The sequence below is a fragment of the Rhododendron vialii genome, chromosome 7a (genome assembly GCF_030253575.1).
Source record: "Rhododendron vialii isolate Sample 1 chromosome 7a, ASM3025357v1".
Lineage (NCBI taxonomy): Eukaryota > Viridiplantae > Streptophyta > Magnoliopsida > Ericales > Ericaceae > Rhododendron > Rhododendron vialii.
Window position 1 is genome coordinate 7,397,053 of NC_080563.1, and position 14,860 is coordinate 7,411,912.

General features: G+C 38.7%; 2 protein-coding genes across 3 annotated transcripts; one reads left to right on the plus strand and one right to left on the minus strand.

Annotated features, from left to right (window-relative positions):
* Positions 1-506: 506 nt before the first annotated feature.
* LOC131334705 (calcium-transporting ATPase 4, plasma membrane-type-like) lies at positions 507-11,801 on the plus strand. The gene is made up of 7 exons (XM_058369889.1): positions 507-954; positions 5,448-5,502; positions 5,598-7,540; positions 7,624-7,782; positions 7,943-8,114; positions 8,191-8,489; positions 10,390-11,801. Exons 1-7 carry the CDS (start codon positions 781-783, stop codon positions 10,705-10,707), a joined length of 3,120 nt encoding a protein of 1,039 aa, XP_058225872.1. The 5' UTR covers positions 507-780; the 3' UTR covers positions 10,708-11,801.
* On the minus strand, positions 11,600-14,357 carry LOC131334706 (uncharacterized). Of its 2 annotated transcripts, none has more exons than XM_058369891.1 (4): positions 14,244-14,357; positions 13,828-14,036; positions 12,774-13,079; positions 11,600-11,800 (listed from the first exon to the last, which is right to left on the minus strand). In XM_058369891.1, the coding sequence occupies exons 2-4, from the start codon at positions 13,962-13,964 to the stop codon at positions 11,731-11,733; spliced, it is 513 nt and encodes a 170-aa protein (XP_058225874.1). In that variant the 5' UTR covers positions 13,965-14,036; positions 14,244-14,357; the 3' UTR covers positions 11,600-11,730. The 2 variants fall into 2 exon arrangements, with proteins under 2 accessions (XP_058225874.1, XP_058225873.1); XM_058369890.1 differs by having other exon boundaries at positions 13,828-14,044; positions 14,244-14,340.
* Positions 14,358-14,860: the final 503 nt, after the last annotated feature.

Here is a 14,860-nt window from a genome sequence, read left to right on the forward strand (position 1 = left end):
GCCCAGTTAAAAAGAACACGGAACCGAGGAATAAACAAAAAAAGAAGAAGAAGAAGATGGAATAAAAGGAATCACAGGATTGCTGATCTGGGGCCCTTGAAATTTATTCAGTGTGGACTGTCTGGTGGGTGCACCGTGCATCATTACCATCATCTTTTCCCCTTTTACACAAACACTATCCCATTGCAAACAAACGCAAGAAAGGAAGAACGGACCGGCCAAAGAAACAAAAAACCAAGAAGAAGAAGAGTGATGTTTAAAGTAACGACAATGATGCTTTTGAAATATTGCGATTTATTGTATTTTTTGTGGGATTTTTCGCGTTGAATACATGTATTTAGTTTTGAAAAATTCATTTATCGACTTCTTTTTTTTGTATACATTTATTAAAGGCCTCATTTTTTAAAATCGTCTTAGGCCCACAAAATCTCAGAGCTGGCCCTGTCAAGATGGACGGATGAGATTTCGCGCCTCCGTAAATGACTTGTTCACCTATAAGTTCGTCTCTCCCGTGCATGTCCTTAATGCAGCACAAGTTTATCGTAAAGGATCTTTCCTCGCCAAAACCCTTCCGGTTCTACAGCCTTTTCCCGCCATTCTAGCGCGGATCTCATCTCTCCGTCCGCAAAAAAACTCGGCTCTTAAAAGCTGCCGAAATTGACGACAAGTCCATACCTATTATGCCTCTAACCCTAGTTTTTTTCTTCCCGTAACGCAGCTGAGAACTAGCTAGGGGTTTCGATTTGACGACGTACCCTGTGCGCGTACGTGCAAGATTCGATGGAGAGCTACCTGAGGAAGAACTTCGACGTGGAGCCGAAGAATCCGCCGGAGGAGGCGCTGAGGAGATGGAGATCTGCGGTTTGGTTGGTGAAGAATCCTCGGAGGAGGTTCCGCATGGTTGCCGATCTCGCCAAGCGCGCCGAGGCCGAACGCAAACGCCAGAAAATTCAGGTTTCGATTATATCTTGTTTTCTATATACTACGTCGTTCGTTTAAGTTCTCGGAGATTTGACAAGTGATCTAAGGTCGTGGTGGTCGTGAATTATAAAAGTAACGTTTGAGAGTTTTAAAGTGCCTAAATGAGATGTAGTGGCCGTAAGGCCTGTAACAGTAGTGATTGTGAACCGATTCGTGAATCGAAACAATGAACCAATGAATAATTAGAACCGAAGGATATGCGTGTTATTTTTCAGTCTCACCGGTGTACCAAAGTAAGTTAAGTTTAACGGTATTAGTAGATGATAAAAAATGCTACGTAACTACCTCTATTTAAAACCTTAGTTGACGATTAAATTTTTGATGATGTCGTACAACATGATAAATGTTTGATTTTGTGGGTAAGCTATTGTGATATCATTGATATACGTATTGTGTTTTCTGAATTTTTGTGCACGTTAAAAATGGAATGGTCAAATCTCTTCGTATGTGGTAATATATTCGTAAGAAGTTTGTTGATATCTTTGAGGCAGATCAATATGGATTGATTTTTCAACAATTTCCAACAATAACCGTGTTAGATGGATCACCAAGTCAATTAAGCAACCGAGTCGTTGTAGAACTTCCTAAAAAGAGGTCAATGGTTTGAAAAAAAACAAAACAACAAACACAAATCTTGTCTTACTTTTGTAGGAGTGGGTGCACCATTCTTCTTTTGAATTCCAGCATTCACATAGCCATGGAAAGTAGGGGTGAGGAAAAACTGATAAACGGGACGGAAAGCGAACTTGGACCAAACAGGTGATTTGGTTCGATTTCTAGAGGTAACCGGTTTGGTTCGGTTAGTTTTTTAGCCAACCTGAGAAAATAGATTTGGTCCGATTTGTCACATTCCAAACCAGGATAAACCGGATCATCAGACGAAATATGTGTGTGTACAGAGTACATATGTACATGTAACAAAACAGTAAAAGTGTGCAAATGTATGGAATATAATGAGAATCCGAAAATCCCATCCGAGATAATTTCTGAATTCTGCATTCTTCGATTCATTTTTTCGTAATGCGTTCTTCTTGAATCCATTCTAAAAGTTGATAACAAACCCCTAAAATACAAATCTACCCAATGCACCATTCCTCTTCCTTTATCCCCCCCACCTTCTTGTTTTCTTCTGTACGAGTGCTGCGTACAAGTTCCAGCCAGGTTTTTCATAGCCCGATGTGTCAACGGGCTTGCAAATAGACAGCCGCCAAACGTGCCCTAATTTCGGGCAAATAGAACCTTCTGTCGCCTATGTGTCTTATAATCACACGAATCCCACACGACTTAACAAAAATAAAGCTGTGTTTGATTTATGGTTTAGTTTCAGCAACTAATTACTAAAAATCAACTTATCACGTAACCATGGAACGCATGGATTATTCTACAGTGCCGTGGTAGCTAGGGACATCAAGAGGTTCCACTCAAGTTTGTTTGCTTAATAACCTCAGTCATGTATTGCCGTTGTTTACACAATTTTTTTTGTGACCATGCGAAATTTTTATAGCCAAAAAGTATCTTTCTTGCTCAATACTATCTTCGCGCGTGTAAATAGTTAAAATGGTCATAATGTGTGAACCATCGCAACATTACGTTTTTCTTAAATCTTATGTTGCGTTATTTTCGGTTTTGCATCGGATATGTTTTTAGTGTAGTTACAAATAGGTGAATACCGTAGAGAAATAAAGTTATGCATATATCTAGTAGTTATTACGAGTTTTATGGTTATTTACGAATTTTATGGCTCACTACGTGTTATGCATTTTTATGGTGCAATTTGTTTTGTATCACTAATGTTAGTCATTCGATAGTTGAATTTATGGAAAATTCGATTTCCCGTAAGGTAGATAATTTAAATTTAAGAGAGGTAATAGTACCAGTAAATAAATTAGACATAAATACCTACTTGCGCAAAAAGGTATTTATACAGTGTTTATGGCTTGAATTCAGGATTAAGTTTAAACATGAGTTTCTCAATAATAATAAAAAATATGAAAAGTTTGTTCCTTTGTGTGAACAAGAGAATTCCAAGCTTGATCAGGATGGGCGAGACATAAATGTGGATAACTCAATGGAAAAACGGCACATGCAACTGAGGTGTTAGCCAAGTGGTAAATGGTTTACTCACAATTGATGTGGGCCCTTTCTTTGAGCCTATGATCCACTAGCCCTCCATGAGATAATACAAACTTACGGGTGATTGATTCCTTCGGAGCTCCTGACAGGTCTGAAGTCTTTGTGGTCATGGAAAAAATTGTTGTAGCTGGTCACCCCTCCACACTTTTTTTCTTAGTAACAGAACATGAAAAAATGGTAGATACAACGATTGTATTTTTTTCCTTGCCCACACCTTCTTGTCTTTCAAGCTCTAGAAATCCTTCTTATCAGCCAATTCATACCAAATTTTGGGCAGTAGTTCTGTGAACACAATACATGAATCACATGATACAATGTCCCCAAATTTTAAACTGAATGTTGTGCTTATCAATAGAAAGTTTCAGTTTAGTGGACAGATATTCTAGTACATTGAGATACTCCCAAACACCTGGAAAGTCCTTTCAAGTTTTCAACTTCTAATGCATTGGTATAAGTTGCATTGATGAGTAAATATATATCAATTGACTTGTTGGGGGCTGTTTTAAAGAAATATTTGTTTTATATATGGGTTCCCTGCATATGATCTTCATTAGTGAAATGATGATTGTTGGAGATATTTTCATCTCTTCTTTGCTTCAATGATGCACTCCATTCCCACTTGTTTTTTTTATCCAATTAGGAAATCACCTTTCCAGTTATCACCATTCAATGGTGTGAGTATTCAGAAGGGTCTCCAGGAGCCCATAGAAGGAGTCAATAAATTCATTAATTCATTAATTATTCTTTTCTTTGACTTGCCTCAATCTCACCGTTTTAAATTGCGGTATCGGAAAACGTAATAGTATCGTTGATGCGGCCATACATCGGCTGACATCGTACCATATCAGTCTGTATTAGCCGAACCGTTAGTAAAGAACGGTATCGGAGATCCAAGATCCAGTTACGTAACGGCCGATACGTTACGTAACCACCTTTATTTGAAACCTGCTCCATCTATTTTTCGATTGGGTTATTTAGGATAATGATTTGCTGGGGAGTTTCTTTGAAATTTTGCTAATTGTGAAGGGCATATTTAGAATGAAAATTCAATTGTTTGGTTAAATGTTTGTACCACTGTAGAAAACATGGAATTGTTAGAAAATAAAGACAACACTGCATTGTAGCTCTGTTTTTATCGGATTATTGCCTGGACCACAAACGGCTATACTGCATTAGAGCCTTAGACCACAAACGGCTATACTGAATTAGAGCCTTAGACCAAAAACGGGTATACTGCAACACATTATCTTGTATTGTTGAATGGAGCCAATAAATTTCTGGTATGGTCATAAGTTCAAAATTGAGTAACTAGAACCATTTTTCCCTTGGGTTCTCAGAACCTTTCTCCCTCTCTGTGCACGCGGTTTTCAATAAGTTTCTCTCCACTTATTGCCTCCATGTTTCTTTCGATCTCTCTTCACCCATTACCCAAAAGTTCTACCTTAAATCCTTTACCGAACACAAGATCGGGCATTGAATAATTACTATTTAGTGGCCTAGTATTATTTGGCAATTTTAATATCCTATGGGCAGTGATCCTCAGTCCTAACAAATGTCCCATGTTTGTGTCATCCGCCCCAAAATTTTGGTCCATCTTTCCTTTTTTTTAATCTACTATAACATAATCCCTGACCATTTTGACTAAGTCAGAGAAAAAAATTAAAGCATTGTGTATTTTACCCTTCATCCCGACATTCTAATTCAAAAACCAAACTGTAGGAGAAAATACACTAGAGCGTAAAATGTAGTCATTGCATTTGAAAAGAGGGGGAAATTTTCGAAATTGAAGACTAAGATTGTGTTCCCTTAAAAAGTTGGAGTTCCAAAGAGGAATTACAATTTTGAGACGAAGGGAGTATAGGATTTGTAAAAGACACTTACCATTCGACTACAAATGCATTAGAACAGAGGGGAAAAAGAACAAAAAAACGAGTAATTATTCAGCGTTCCCGGAATACTATGTGGCGTTGCCTACGTGGTACTCCTAACTATTTACGTAGCGACAAATTACCTAGTTGGGACATGATCATTCACTTTTGTTGGATGGCTGGGAGACAATGGATGACCGACAAAATGCGGTGGTGATCTTTAATTGGCTGATAAAAGCAGATGATCTAGCACGACATGCGTAGCATGTTTGAATAGGAGAGCCTACATGACTTCGTAGTAGATTCTGTACCTCTAACTTCACAGAATTCATTTGGTGTACCCAATGATTTGGTGTTTCCCTCCGTGGGAACGGAATACCGCACTTTGCCACTTCTCCAAAACTCCATACTTTGCTCCTCAACATTTGATTACTTTAGTCTAATTATGTTTCCTTTCTTTTCCAGGAGAAAATAAGAGTAGCTCTGTACGTGCATAAAGCAGCACTGCATTTCATTGCCGGTACGAATGTTACTAAATCCACCCCAATACTACTCTTCTCATTCATTTCAAACTCCGTTTCCCTTCTGAACTTTTTATGTTGTTGTCTAGTGCAGTGGGTAGTCGGACCGAGCACAAGCTCTCTGATTCAGTTAGACAATCTGGTTTCGACATTGAACCGGATGAACTCGCCTCGATTGTTCGTTCTCACAATTCCAAGGCCTTGGTCTCCCACGGTGGAGTGGACGGATGTGCAACGAAAATTTCGGTCTCACTAAAAGATGGCATTTCCGCGAGTGATTTACCTCTGAGGCAAAAGGTCTACGGATTGAACAAATTTGTGGAAAAGCGTTCTAGACCCTTCTGGATGTTTGTTTGGGATGCCCTTCAAGATTTGACTCTGATCATCCTCATGGTTTGTGCTGCCGTCTCAATAGGTGTGGGAATTGCCACAGAAGGGTGGCCGAAAGGAATGTATGATGGCCTAGGAGTAATCCTATGTATTTTCCTGGTGGTTTTTGTTACTGCAATCAGTGATTACAAACAGTCCTTGCAATTTAAGGATTTGGACAAGGAAAAGAAGAACATAATTGTTCAAGTGACAAGAGATGGAACCAGACAGAAGGTTTCAATCTATGACTTAGTTGTTGGGGATGTTGTGCACTTATCAATTGGAGACCAAGTCCCTGCAGATGGGCTTTTCGTATCGGGCTACAGCCTTTCGATCGATGAATCAAGCTTGTCTGGTGAGAGTGAGCCTGTGAATGTCGAAGAAAATTTGCCTTTTCTCTTATCTGGGACCAAAGTCCAAGACGGTTCTGGTAAAATGATGGTGACATCGGTTGGGATGAGGACCGAATGGGGGAGATTGATGGTCACTTTGAATGAGGGGGGAGAAGATGAGACCCCATTGCAAGTGAAGCTAAATGGAGTAGCAACTATTATTGGGAAAATCGGCTTGGCTTTCGCTGTGTTGACATTTCTGGTTTTGACCACACGGTTTCTAATAGTGAAGGAGATGAATAACGAAATCAGGAAATGGTCCACTAACGATGCGCTTGATCTTTTGAATTTCTTTGCAATTGCAGTAACTATCCTTGTGGTTGCAGTTCCAGAAGGGTTGCCATTGGCAGTGACACTAAGTCTTGCATTTGCAATGAAGAAACTAATGAACGAGAAGGCGCTTGTGAGGCATTTATCGGCTTGTGAGACAACGGGGTCTGCTAGTTGCATTTGCACCGATAAAACTGGAACATTGACCACAAACCATATGGTTGCGACCAAGTTATGGATATGTGGCCAAGAAAAATCAATAACAGGGTATGAAGCCGTGAATTCATTAAACTCTTCGGTTTCTAAAGAAGTACTGGAAATGCTTTTGCAGTCAATTTTCCAGAACACGAGTTCTGAGATAGTAAAGGGTAAAGACGGAAAGACCAACGTTATGGGAAGCCCAACAGAGGCGGCGTTGTTAGAATTTGGCATGATTTTCAGGGATGATTTTAAGGCCTCTTGGACAGACTCGAAGATACTAAAAATTGAACCTTTCAATTCTGTTAAGAAGAAGATGTCTGTGCTTGTTTCTCTCCCGAGTGGTGGGATTCGAGCATTTTCCAAAGGTGCCTCAGAAATTGTTTTGAAAATGTGTGAGAAAGTTGTCAATGAAGAAGGGGATTCTATTCCTATGTCGATAGAACAAAGGGAAAGTATTGCAAATGTTATCAACAGTTTTGCTTGTGAGGCTCTAAGGACTCTGTGCTTGGCTTACAAGGATACAGAAGGGGCTTATGATAAGGATAGTGTTATTACTGATGATGGATATACGCTTATAGCAGTTGTGGGAATTAAGGATCCGGTTAGACCCGGTGTGAAGGAGGCCGTTAAGACCTGTTTGGCTGCAGGAATAATGGTCCGTATGGTGACTGGTGACAACATCCATACTGCCAAAGCCATTGCTAGAGAATGTGGGATTTTGACAGCTGATGGTGTTGCAATAGAAGGGCCAGAATTTCGAGATAAGAGTGAAGAGGAGATGAGGGATATCATTCCTAGACTTCAGGTTTGACGAAAGCTTTTGGAAAATTTTGTGGGCAAATGTATTTATATTTTGGGAAGGGTATTGAGAGTTATTGTTCTGTGTAGGTGATGGCTAGATCATTACCGTTGGACAAGCATAAGCTAGTGACCCAGTTGAGGAACAATTTCAAAGAAGTCGTGGCTGTGACCGGTGATGGGACGAACGATGCTCCTGCTTTGCACGAGGCCGATATTGGACTTGCTATGGGTATAGCAGGAACGGAGGTTTGTTTACTTGTACTAGTAGAGAAATCGATATGAAATCCACAGTTTGCCAATCAGTTCATTTTCCATAAGAACACCAAGTTTTACTTTAATTTACCTGGAATTCATGAAAGCTCAGATAGGCCATTCTTACTAACATCTCCGCCGATATTTCCAACAGGTTGCCAAAGAAAATGCAGATATTGTCATAATGGACGACAACTTTAAAACCATTGTGAACGTTGCCAAATGGGGCCGATCAGTTTATATCAACATCCAGAAATTCGTTCAATTCCAGCTAACAGTCAACATCGTCGCCCTCATGATCAATTTTGTCTCTGCTTGCATCTCCGGTTTGCTCGTCCACCCTTTTATATAGTTTTCGCAATTGCACGAGAAAAAAAACTAACATTTCTAAGAAATTTGCAGGATCTGCCCCTCTTACCGCTGTTCAGTTGCTGTGGGTGAACATGATTATGGACACTCTCGGGGCACTAGCACTGGCCACCGAGCCTCCTAACGATGAGCTGATGAAAAGGCCGCCGATTGGGAGGAATGTTAGTTTCATCACTAAGGTGATGTGGAGGAATATTATTGGTCAGAGTATTTATCAACTGGTTGTACTTGCTATTTTCAATTTTGATGGAAAACGGCTGTTGAAGCTCAATGGATCAGATGCTGAATCTGTTCTCAATACATTCATATTCAATACCTTTGTGTTTTGCCAGGTACTTCTTTCTGCTATATTCAGCTGTTTCTTCCTTGAAGCATGGACTTCATTTTTTTTTTCATTTCCCTTTTTCGATCGAAAGCATAATTGACTTGTTAACGCATGCTTTTTGAATTGCCTGGTTTTCAACTTTCACTTTTTTTAGTAATGTCTGACCATATATAGCTAACGTATCATGATCAATGTTTTAAAATTGGGATACGTATCTTGTATCATTTTTTCAATTGTATACATCGTATCTATGTATTGTGTATCTTAAGATACGTGAGTTTCTATTGTTTAGTTGGACAAGATTTTTGGGAGAACATAACACTAAAGACAGTGGGGAATGAGACTATTTGTATTACACTGGAACAAACTTTTTTTTTTTTGGCTTGGTAGAAAATAGCTAGACCCATCCCTATTTATACCACTCCATAGAAAGCTCTAGTACAAAGATATTTTTCATACAAGATAAACTTTGAGATAATTCTAGAATTACATATCACAAAAAAACTCTAGATATTTCGCAAGGATATTCTAGAACTTCTAGAGATAGATATTTTTAGTGTTCCTAAAGACTAGATATTTATATCTCCTTCAATAATATCTTTCATCTTTGGATCTTGTCAATTGGACTTGTTTGAACTTAACTTTCCTGTGCCAAAATACTAAATTTAGTTTATGCTTCAACAATGTTAATCATAATTAATATGAAAATACAATTAAAAAGTTGATACACCTAATAACACCAACAAACTATGTTTGCTTTTAAAAAAAAAGTTTTTAAGAAGCAAAATTTCAAGTCTCTCAATTGGAGCCTACTACATTAAGACTTCATGTTCTCTTTGCTAAGGAAAGAAAAGTCAGGCAACAAAATACAATCGAATTACGATTCTGCCCTACATTGAGGTTGAATTTTATCAAATGGTTTGAAAGATGCCATAAGTAGATCAAATGGCTTAGATTAATGCATTGGGGTTCCGCTTCCAGAAATAAGGTCCGACTTTTTCCGAATAATTAATCGTAGGATACGTACCGAATTGGGATACGCGTAGGATACGCAGTCGTATCGTAGGATTTTTATACAAAAAAGATATAGGGTGAGATACGTATCGTTCTCCGAAGGAGACAATACAAATCATAGAATACCTATCGTGTATCGTAGGTTTAACTATGATCATGATCTTATGAGTACATCAACATTGTCGGGACTGTGGCGCTTTTTAAAACAAAACCACAATGTCGGGTGTTTTGACCTGAAACGAAGGGATCGCAAAATGTCACATCATTCTGTATATCATTATAGATGATGGAGAATGGGTGGTAACTAGCCATACTCGAGATTGCTCGCTCCCCAGAAGCCATTTGTGATCTGCTCATTATTATACAAACTAATTGAACATTTGATAACTCAGTACCCTTCTTCCCCGATTCTGGCCTCTTTCTCCTCTCCTCCCCTCTCAGCTCATCTCCCGCCATGGATGACCTCCCTCTCTCTCCTTCATTTTTGGACTACGGAGACCAGATTTGGGTTTTGGCTTGTGACTCCGATCCGCCTGGCGACGGTTTTCAAGCTCTCTGACGGCAACGGTGAAGGCATGTGCAGCTCATCCGGCTCCGATCTTCCGGTCCTGATCTGGCCTATTGCAACGGGAACAGGCTTACCACTTTTAATTTCATGGACTCTCCACCTCCTCCTGGGTTCCGACACTGCAGTTGTATTTTTTGTTTTGTTATTTTTGTTTGTTGTTTTAATTATAATTTTTCCTTTCCGATTAATATAACTAGGATCATCTTTTCACTCGAAAAAAAAAGGAGCACTTTCACACGAAAAATCAGGCTGCTCAAGCTCCATAGGCTTGATAAACAGTTAACATTGTTTTTCATTTTTCTTTAAATCGCTCTTGCTATGTCAGGTATTCAACGAAATAAACAGCAGGGACATGGAGAAGATGAACATTTTGCGCGGCATCTTTAGCAGCTGGTTATTCATGACCATCATCGTCTCGACAGTGGCTTTTCAAGTTGTCATCGTTGAATTTCTTGGCACTTTTGCAGATACTGTGCCTCTGAGCTGGGAGCTTTGGTTAACCAGCATAGTAATTGGAGCAGTAAGTCTGCCCGTCGCAGTTGTCCTAAAGTGCATCCCTGTTGGCGAGTCTAAAGTTCGCAACATTGTTCAGAAACATCATGATGGTTATGATCCTCTCCCCAGTGGTCCAGATTTGGCTTGATATTGGTGCTTCAAGTCCAACTGTGTTTCAAATTAGGCTGATGTAAGGATTCTCATCAGAATTCAGCTGGAAATTTGGTGTTTTGGGTAGGAAAACCTTAGAAAGTTACTTGAATTTTTTTTTTGGGGGTGATTTCAGGTATACTTTGGTGTGTCCTGAATTTATGGTTTGAGATTTGGCAAGTGATTCTTCTTTGATTTCTATAAATACCCATTTGCAAATTTGATCTCACGTTTGAAAGTTTCCCTTCAACATCAAACAGTTGCAATCATCAATTATAAATACACACAGCGGAGAATCAATAATAAATCTACGCAAGGAGTGAAACTGATAATCCTTGGCTACTGAGAAATGGTTTTGATTGATTTTCATGATACGGTTTGGTTCTGGATTTACACTTCAAAAGTTCCAATAATTGTGATACTACGAAGTATATGAACGCATTGATATAAGAAGTATACGAACCAATAAAACCAATTCACTTTGTATTTTTAATTAATCGTAATAAGCAAATGCACATGCGATTCTGTGTGCTTTGTACACTATATTATTGACCATCGTACTTCCGTAACAGTTAATGTACAGTACAAAGAGTTTGTATATTTAAACATTTTACAAGCAAGTCCTACAATATCCAGCAAAATTAGAAGTTCATTTAAGATTTTTGTTTTGCTTATGTAGCTAAAACCAACTTATGTTAACTTGATAAATAGTTTAGGTATGGCATCAACCCTGAAAGCAAACTAGAACCAGGCACTGTTTTTTGCGCTTTGACTCAGGGTCGATCCTAGATGTTATAAGGTTCTGTTCCTAAATAGTTTACCTTAAATCTCGACCAAATCAGAGAACCACCACACGCTTGCAGACTCCATACAACAATCTACTCAGTAACTAACACCAACATCACAACTGACAATTCATATGAAAGTACTTCCATGGAAAATCCTAGTAACCTTCATGCAGAGTACATTAGTTCAAACCAACAGCAGACTCGCATGAAGGATCTATCACAGACATCAGGACTTAGTGAGATGCGGGATCAGCATTTCTTCGTACAAAGAGTTTGCCTATATCTTCTGTCACAATATTACTCCTGCCAGAATGGTTGCCAAATCATCAGAAACTATATCATGGATTGCCACAATAAAACTGAAGCAGCATAAAACATGTTAAAATACTGACAATGCAAAAGAAAACCAGTCTGCTCTGAAACCATGCCAGGTACGAACCCTGCCAATCCACCCTTCCCCAGATATACATGATCAGGGAAAACAGGAGAAGGAAAAAACCAGTTGAACTAGGTCTCTCGGAGTCTGAGTGGCAATTGAGGAGCATACAAATTCCAGAGAGAAACTATGGTCGTACGAAATCTACAATAAATGCGCTACATTAAGTTTGTGCATATATGACAACCTAGCAAATGAATTTTACTGCTCTCCAATACTCCCAACTCACCAAACTACCCCCCCGTTACTCCCTCTAACCAACTCAATATTCTGTTACCAGCTATTTAAAGTCCCTGGAAAAAATTGCATGTTGGGGGAAACATTCGTAGTTCCACACTATCCCCCGCCACTCCCACTTCCATCACTCAAACCCTACTAATTAAAATCCCTCAAAAGGTGGAACTTTCATTTTATCCCTACTTGAAGAGCACACTACACAGCCAGAAAAGTTGTAAGTAGTTGGGAAAGGCGAAAAACATTGACTTGTTAGAAATGTAAGAGAAAACTTCCAAGACCAGATCCACTAATCCATCAAAACTAGTTGTTCTATACCGCTACTAATTGCCAACTTAAGAGTCTTGAACTTGACTTAAATCAAACTGTGCTAGAGGGGAATAAATATGTTAAACTGCTGTCTGAATTAGGATGTCATCAATTACGTAGGTCACAGAAGCAATAGTTCGACTGTTAACTTGCCAAGGCGTAGCACAATCAAACTTCAATCACAATGTGTACAACTACTCTAGAGAAGCATTAGAAAGATAGATCCAGACCAAAGAGAAAACAGAAAATGACTTTTTAAGCATAATAGATGAAAATATAAGCCAGATCACAGCTCACCTTCCGCTAAGCTGTGGTGGAACTAACAGACCGGCTACCGTATCTGGAATACTCTTCTGATGTGGCAAATTCCCCTTTGGAACTTTACTTTGGGGTAGAGCAGAAGCTAATATATTTGCTTCTCTTTTTCGTGACTCACGTTCAGCTATTGCAGCTGCAACTCTCAAAGAGTGGTCAGAACCACTCACCAGATCAGATGACACAGGAGTCGAATTTAAAAGGAGTGAAGCATCAGGAAGTTTCACAACAGAAGGCTCCGACGACTTTGAACTTCGAAGGTGTTCATTCGATAACAGCCCTGATTTCCTAAACATCAAAAACAAGTAGCTTGTTTCTTTCAATAGCATTCACAGTAGGTTTCCGACAATATGTTTCATTATCTCAATACTAAAACAGTCAAAACCAGAATCCCAGTTTCACACCATTGAGAGTGTCTCAAAATATAGGGGCGTTTTCATTCTCTCCAAAAGAATGTGAACTGGGCCATCTCAGGATTAGGGGGCAACCATTAGTTAAATAACTACACATTTTCTATCGGCAAATTTTCTTTAACCAAATTCAATAAGGATCATTGCTTTACAAGAAACAATTCCCTAATCTACAATTAGGAGTAAAAAACTTCTCTATTTGACGTGAACATATAACACTGAAGGAACACATCCACAGATTTTGAATTACTTAATTCAAATTACAATATTCCATTGCCATACCTAAAAGGGCCATCCTTTATCCAGATTTCGAATAAAAAAAGGACAAAAAAACGCTACTCAATAACGCTCCACTTGGAGCATTAGAAAACAGGAAAGGGGGAAAAACCTAAGAAACTTTTATCAACAATTTTATGGTGTTTGAAGCCCCTACAGAAAGCTAATCACTTCAAATGATGCCAAATTGTTGAACTGCTCTCAACTAAGTAACAGCCAAATTGGCATTTCTGTGCAACCAACCAGAGCAAAATAAAGCAGTTCATTAACCTAATTAAAAAAAAACCTAGTTTCGGCTTTCTTGTGTAGAAGAAGCTAAAGGCGAATACTTTAACCAAAACGAGAATTACTGGCTTTGAGGAGGCAGGGAAGGCGGTTGATCTCGCTTCGATTCGTCTTTCGGAGATTGGAAGCTTCCTCTCACTCCTTCTTCGCCAACTCCCGCTTCGTCTTCTTCGTCTGAAGAAGCGTAGTCCACCAGTGACATCTCTCTCTAACTAAATTTGTCTCCTTGTGATACGTATCTGTGTATTGTCTCTGTATCTTATCAGGGGCTTGTCTTTTTTCCTCCCCATACATACGAGAAAGAGGATAAACAAATTAGTACTCCGAATTTAGCATAACCAATAGATATAATTGATACCCAATGACCTACCCAACTGAAATACGCATTAAGATCTACAAAATGCAACAAGTTAAACAGAACATGCAACAAATTATTGAACCACAGAGAGAGAGAGAGAGAGAGAGAGAGAGAGTCTGATACCGGGGATATTTTGGGAGCAGATTTCGTGCCCTAGTTTACTCTCTCGGCAGAGGAACGAAACGAAAAATGGCCAAGTTTAGGCATAAAGACGTGATCCTATCCCCGCTAAATCCTTATTACTGGAACCGTGCATGGGAAACACGCGTTCTCGTTGTATTACGAAAGCGTTTGCACAAAACGCGACTTACTAAGAAAAAAGATTGAATTTAACCATTAATTAAAAATGAACATTTTTTTTAACGGCGAATTTTTTTTATTAATCTTTGAGAGATTACAAAGAGAAATTTTTTTTATTATTAATCTATGAGAGATTACAAAGAGAAAAATAAAATCAACATTGATTAAAGCGTCGTCGTTACTTTACCTGAAAACGGGAAAAAAAAATATTGGGAAGGCAAAATACTGCTGAAAAAGTTTTTTGCAGTGATTTTTTTGCAATTACAAGTGTTATATTTAGATTCCATCTTCCTCTTTATTCATATGAAGTTATAATATTATTCTGCGTTCATTCACGTTTACAAATTACTTTTCCGCACATAAAAAATTATAGAATTATACACATAGGTTAAAAGACACAAAACAAGTACTAATAAGAAGGGAGAGAGCGCATCAAAGTT

Excerpts from the sequence above, each read along its gene's own strand:
- LOC131334706 (XM_058369891.1), bottom strand. The coding sequence starts at position 13,964 with ATGTCACTGGTGGACTACGCTTCTTCAGACGAAGAAGACGAAGCGGGA. Across the intron at positions 13,080-13,827 it reads TCCCTGCCTCCTCAAAGCCA|GAAATCAGGGCTGTTATCGA; the intron begins GTAATTCTCGTT and ends TTTGATGTTTAG. Across the intron at positions 11,801-12,773 it reads CCACCACAGCTTAGCGGAAG|GAGTAATATTGTGACAGAAG; the intron begins GTGAGCTGTGAT and ends CCATTCTGGCAG.
- LOC131334705 (XM_058369889.1), top strand. The coding sequence starts at position 781 with ATGGAGAGCTACCTGAGGAAGAACTTCGACGTGGAGCCGAAGAATCCG. Across the intron at positions 955-5,447 it reads GCAAACGCCAGAAAATTCAG|GAGAAAATAAGAGTAGCTCT; the intron begins GTTTCGATTATA and ends TTTCTTTTCCAG. Across the intron at positions 8,490-10,389 it reads ATACCTTTGTGTTTTGCCAG|GTATTCAACGAAATAAACAG; the intron begins GTACTTCTTTCT and ends TTGCTATGTCAG.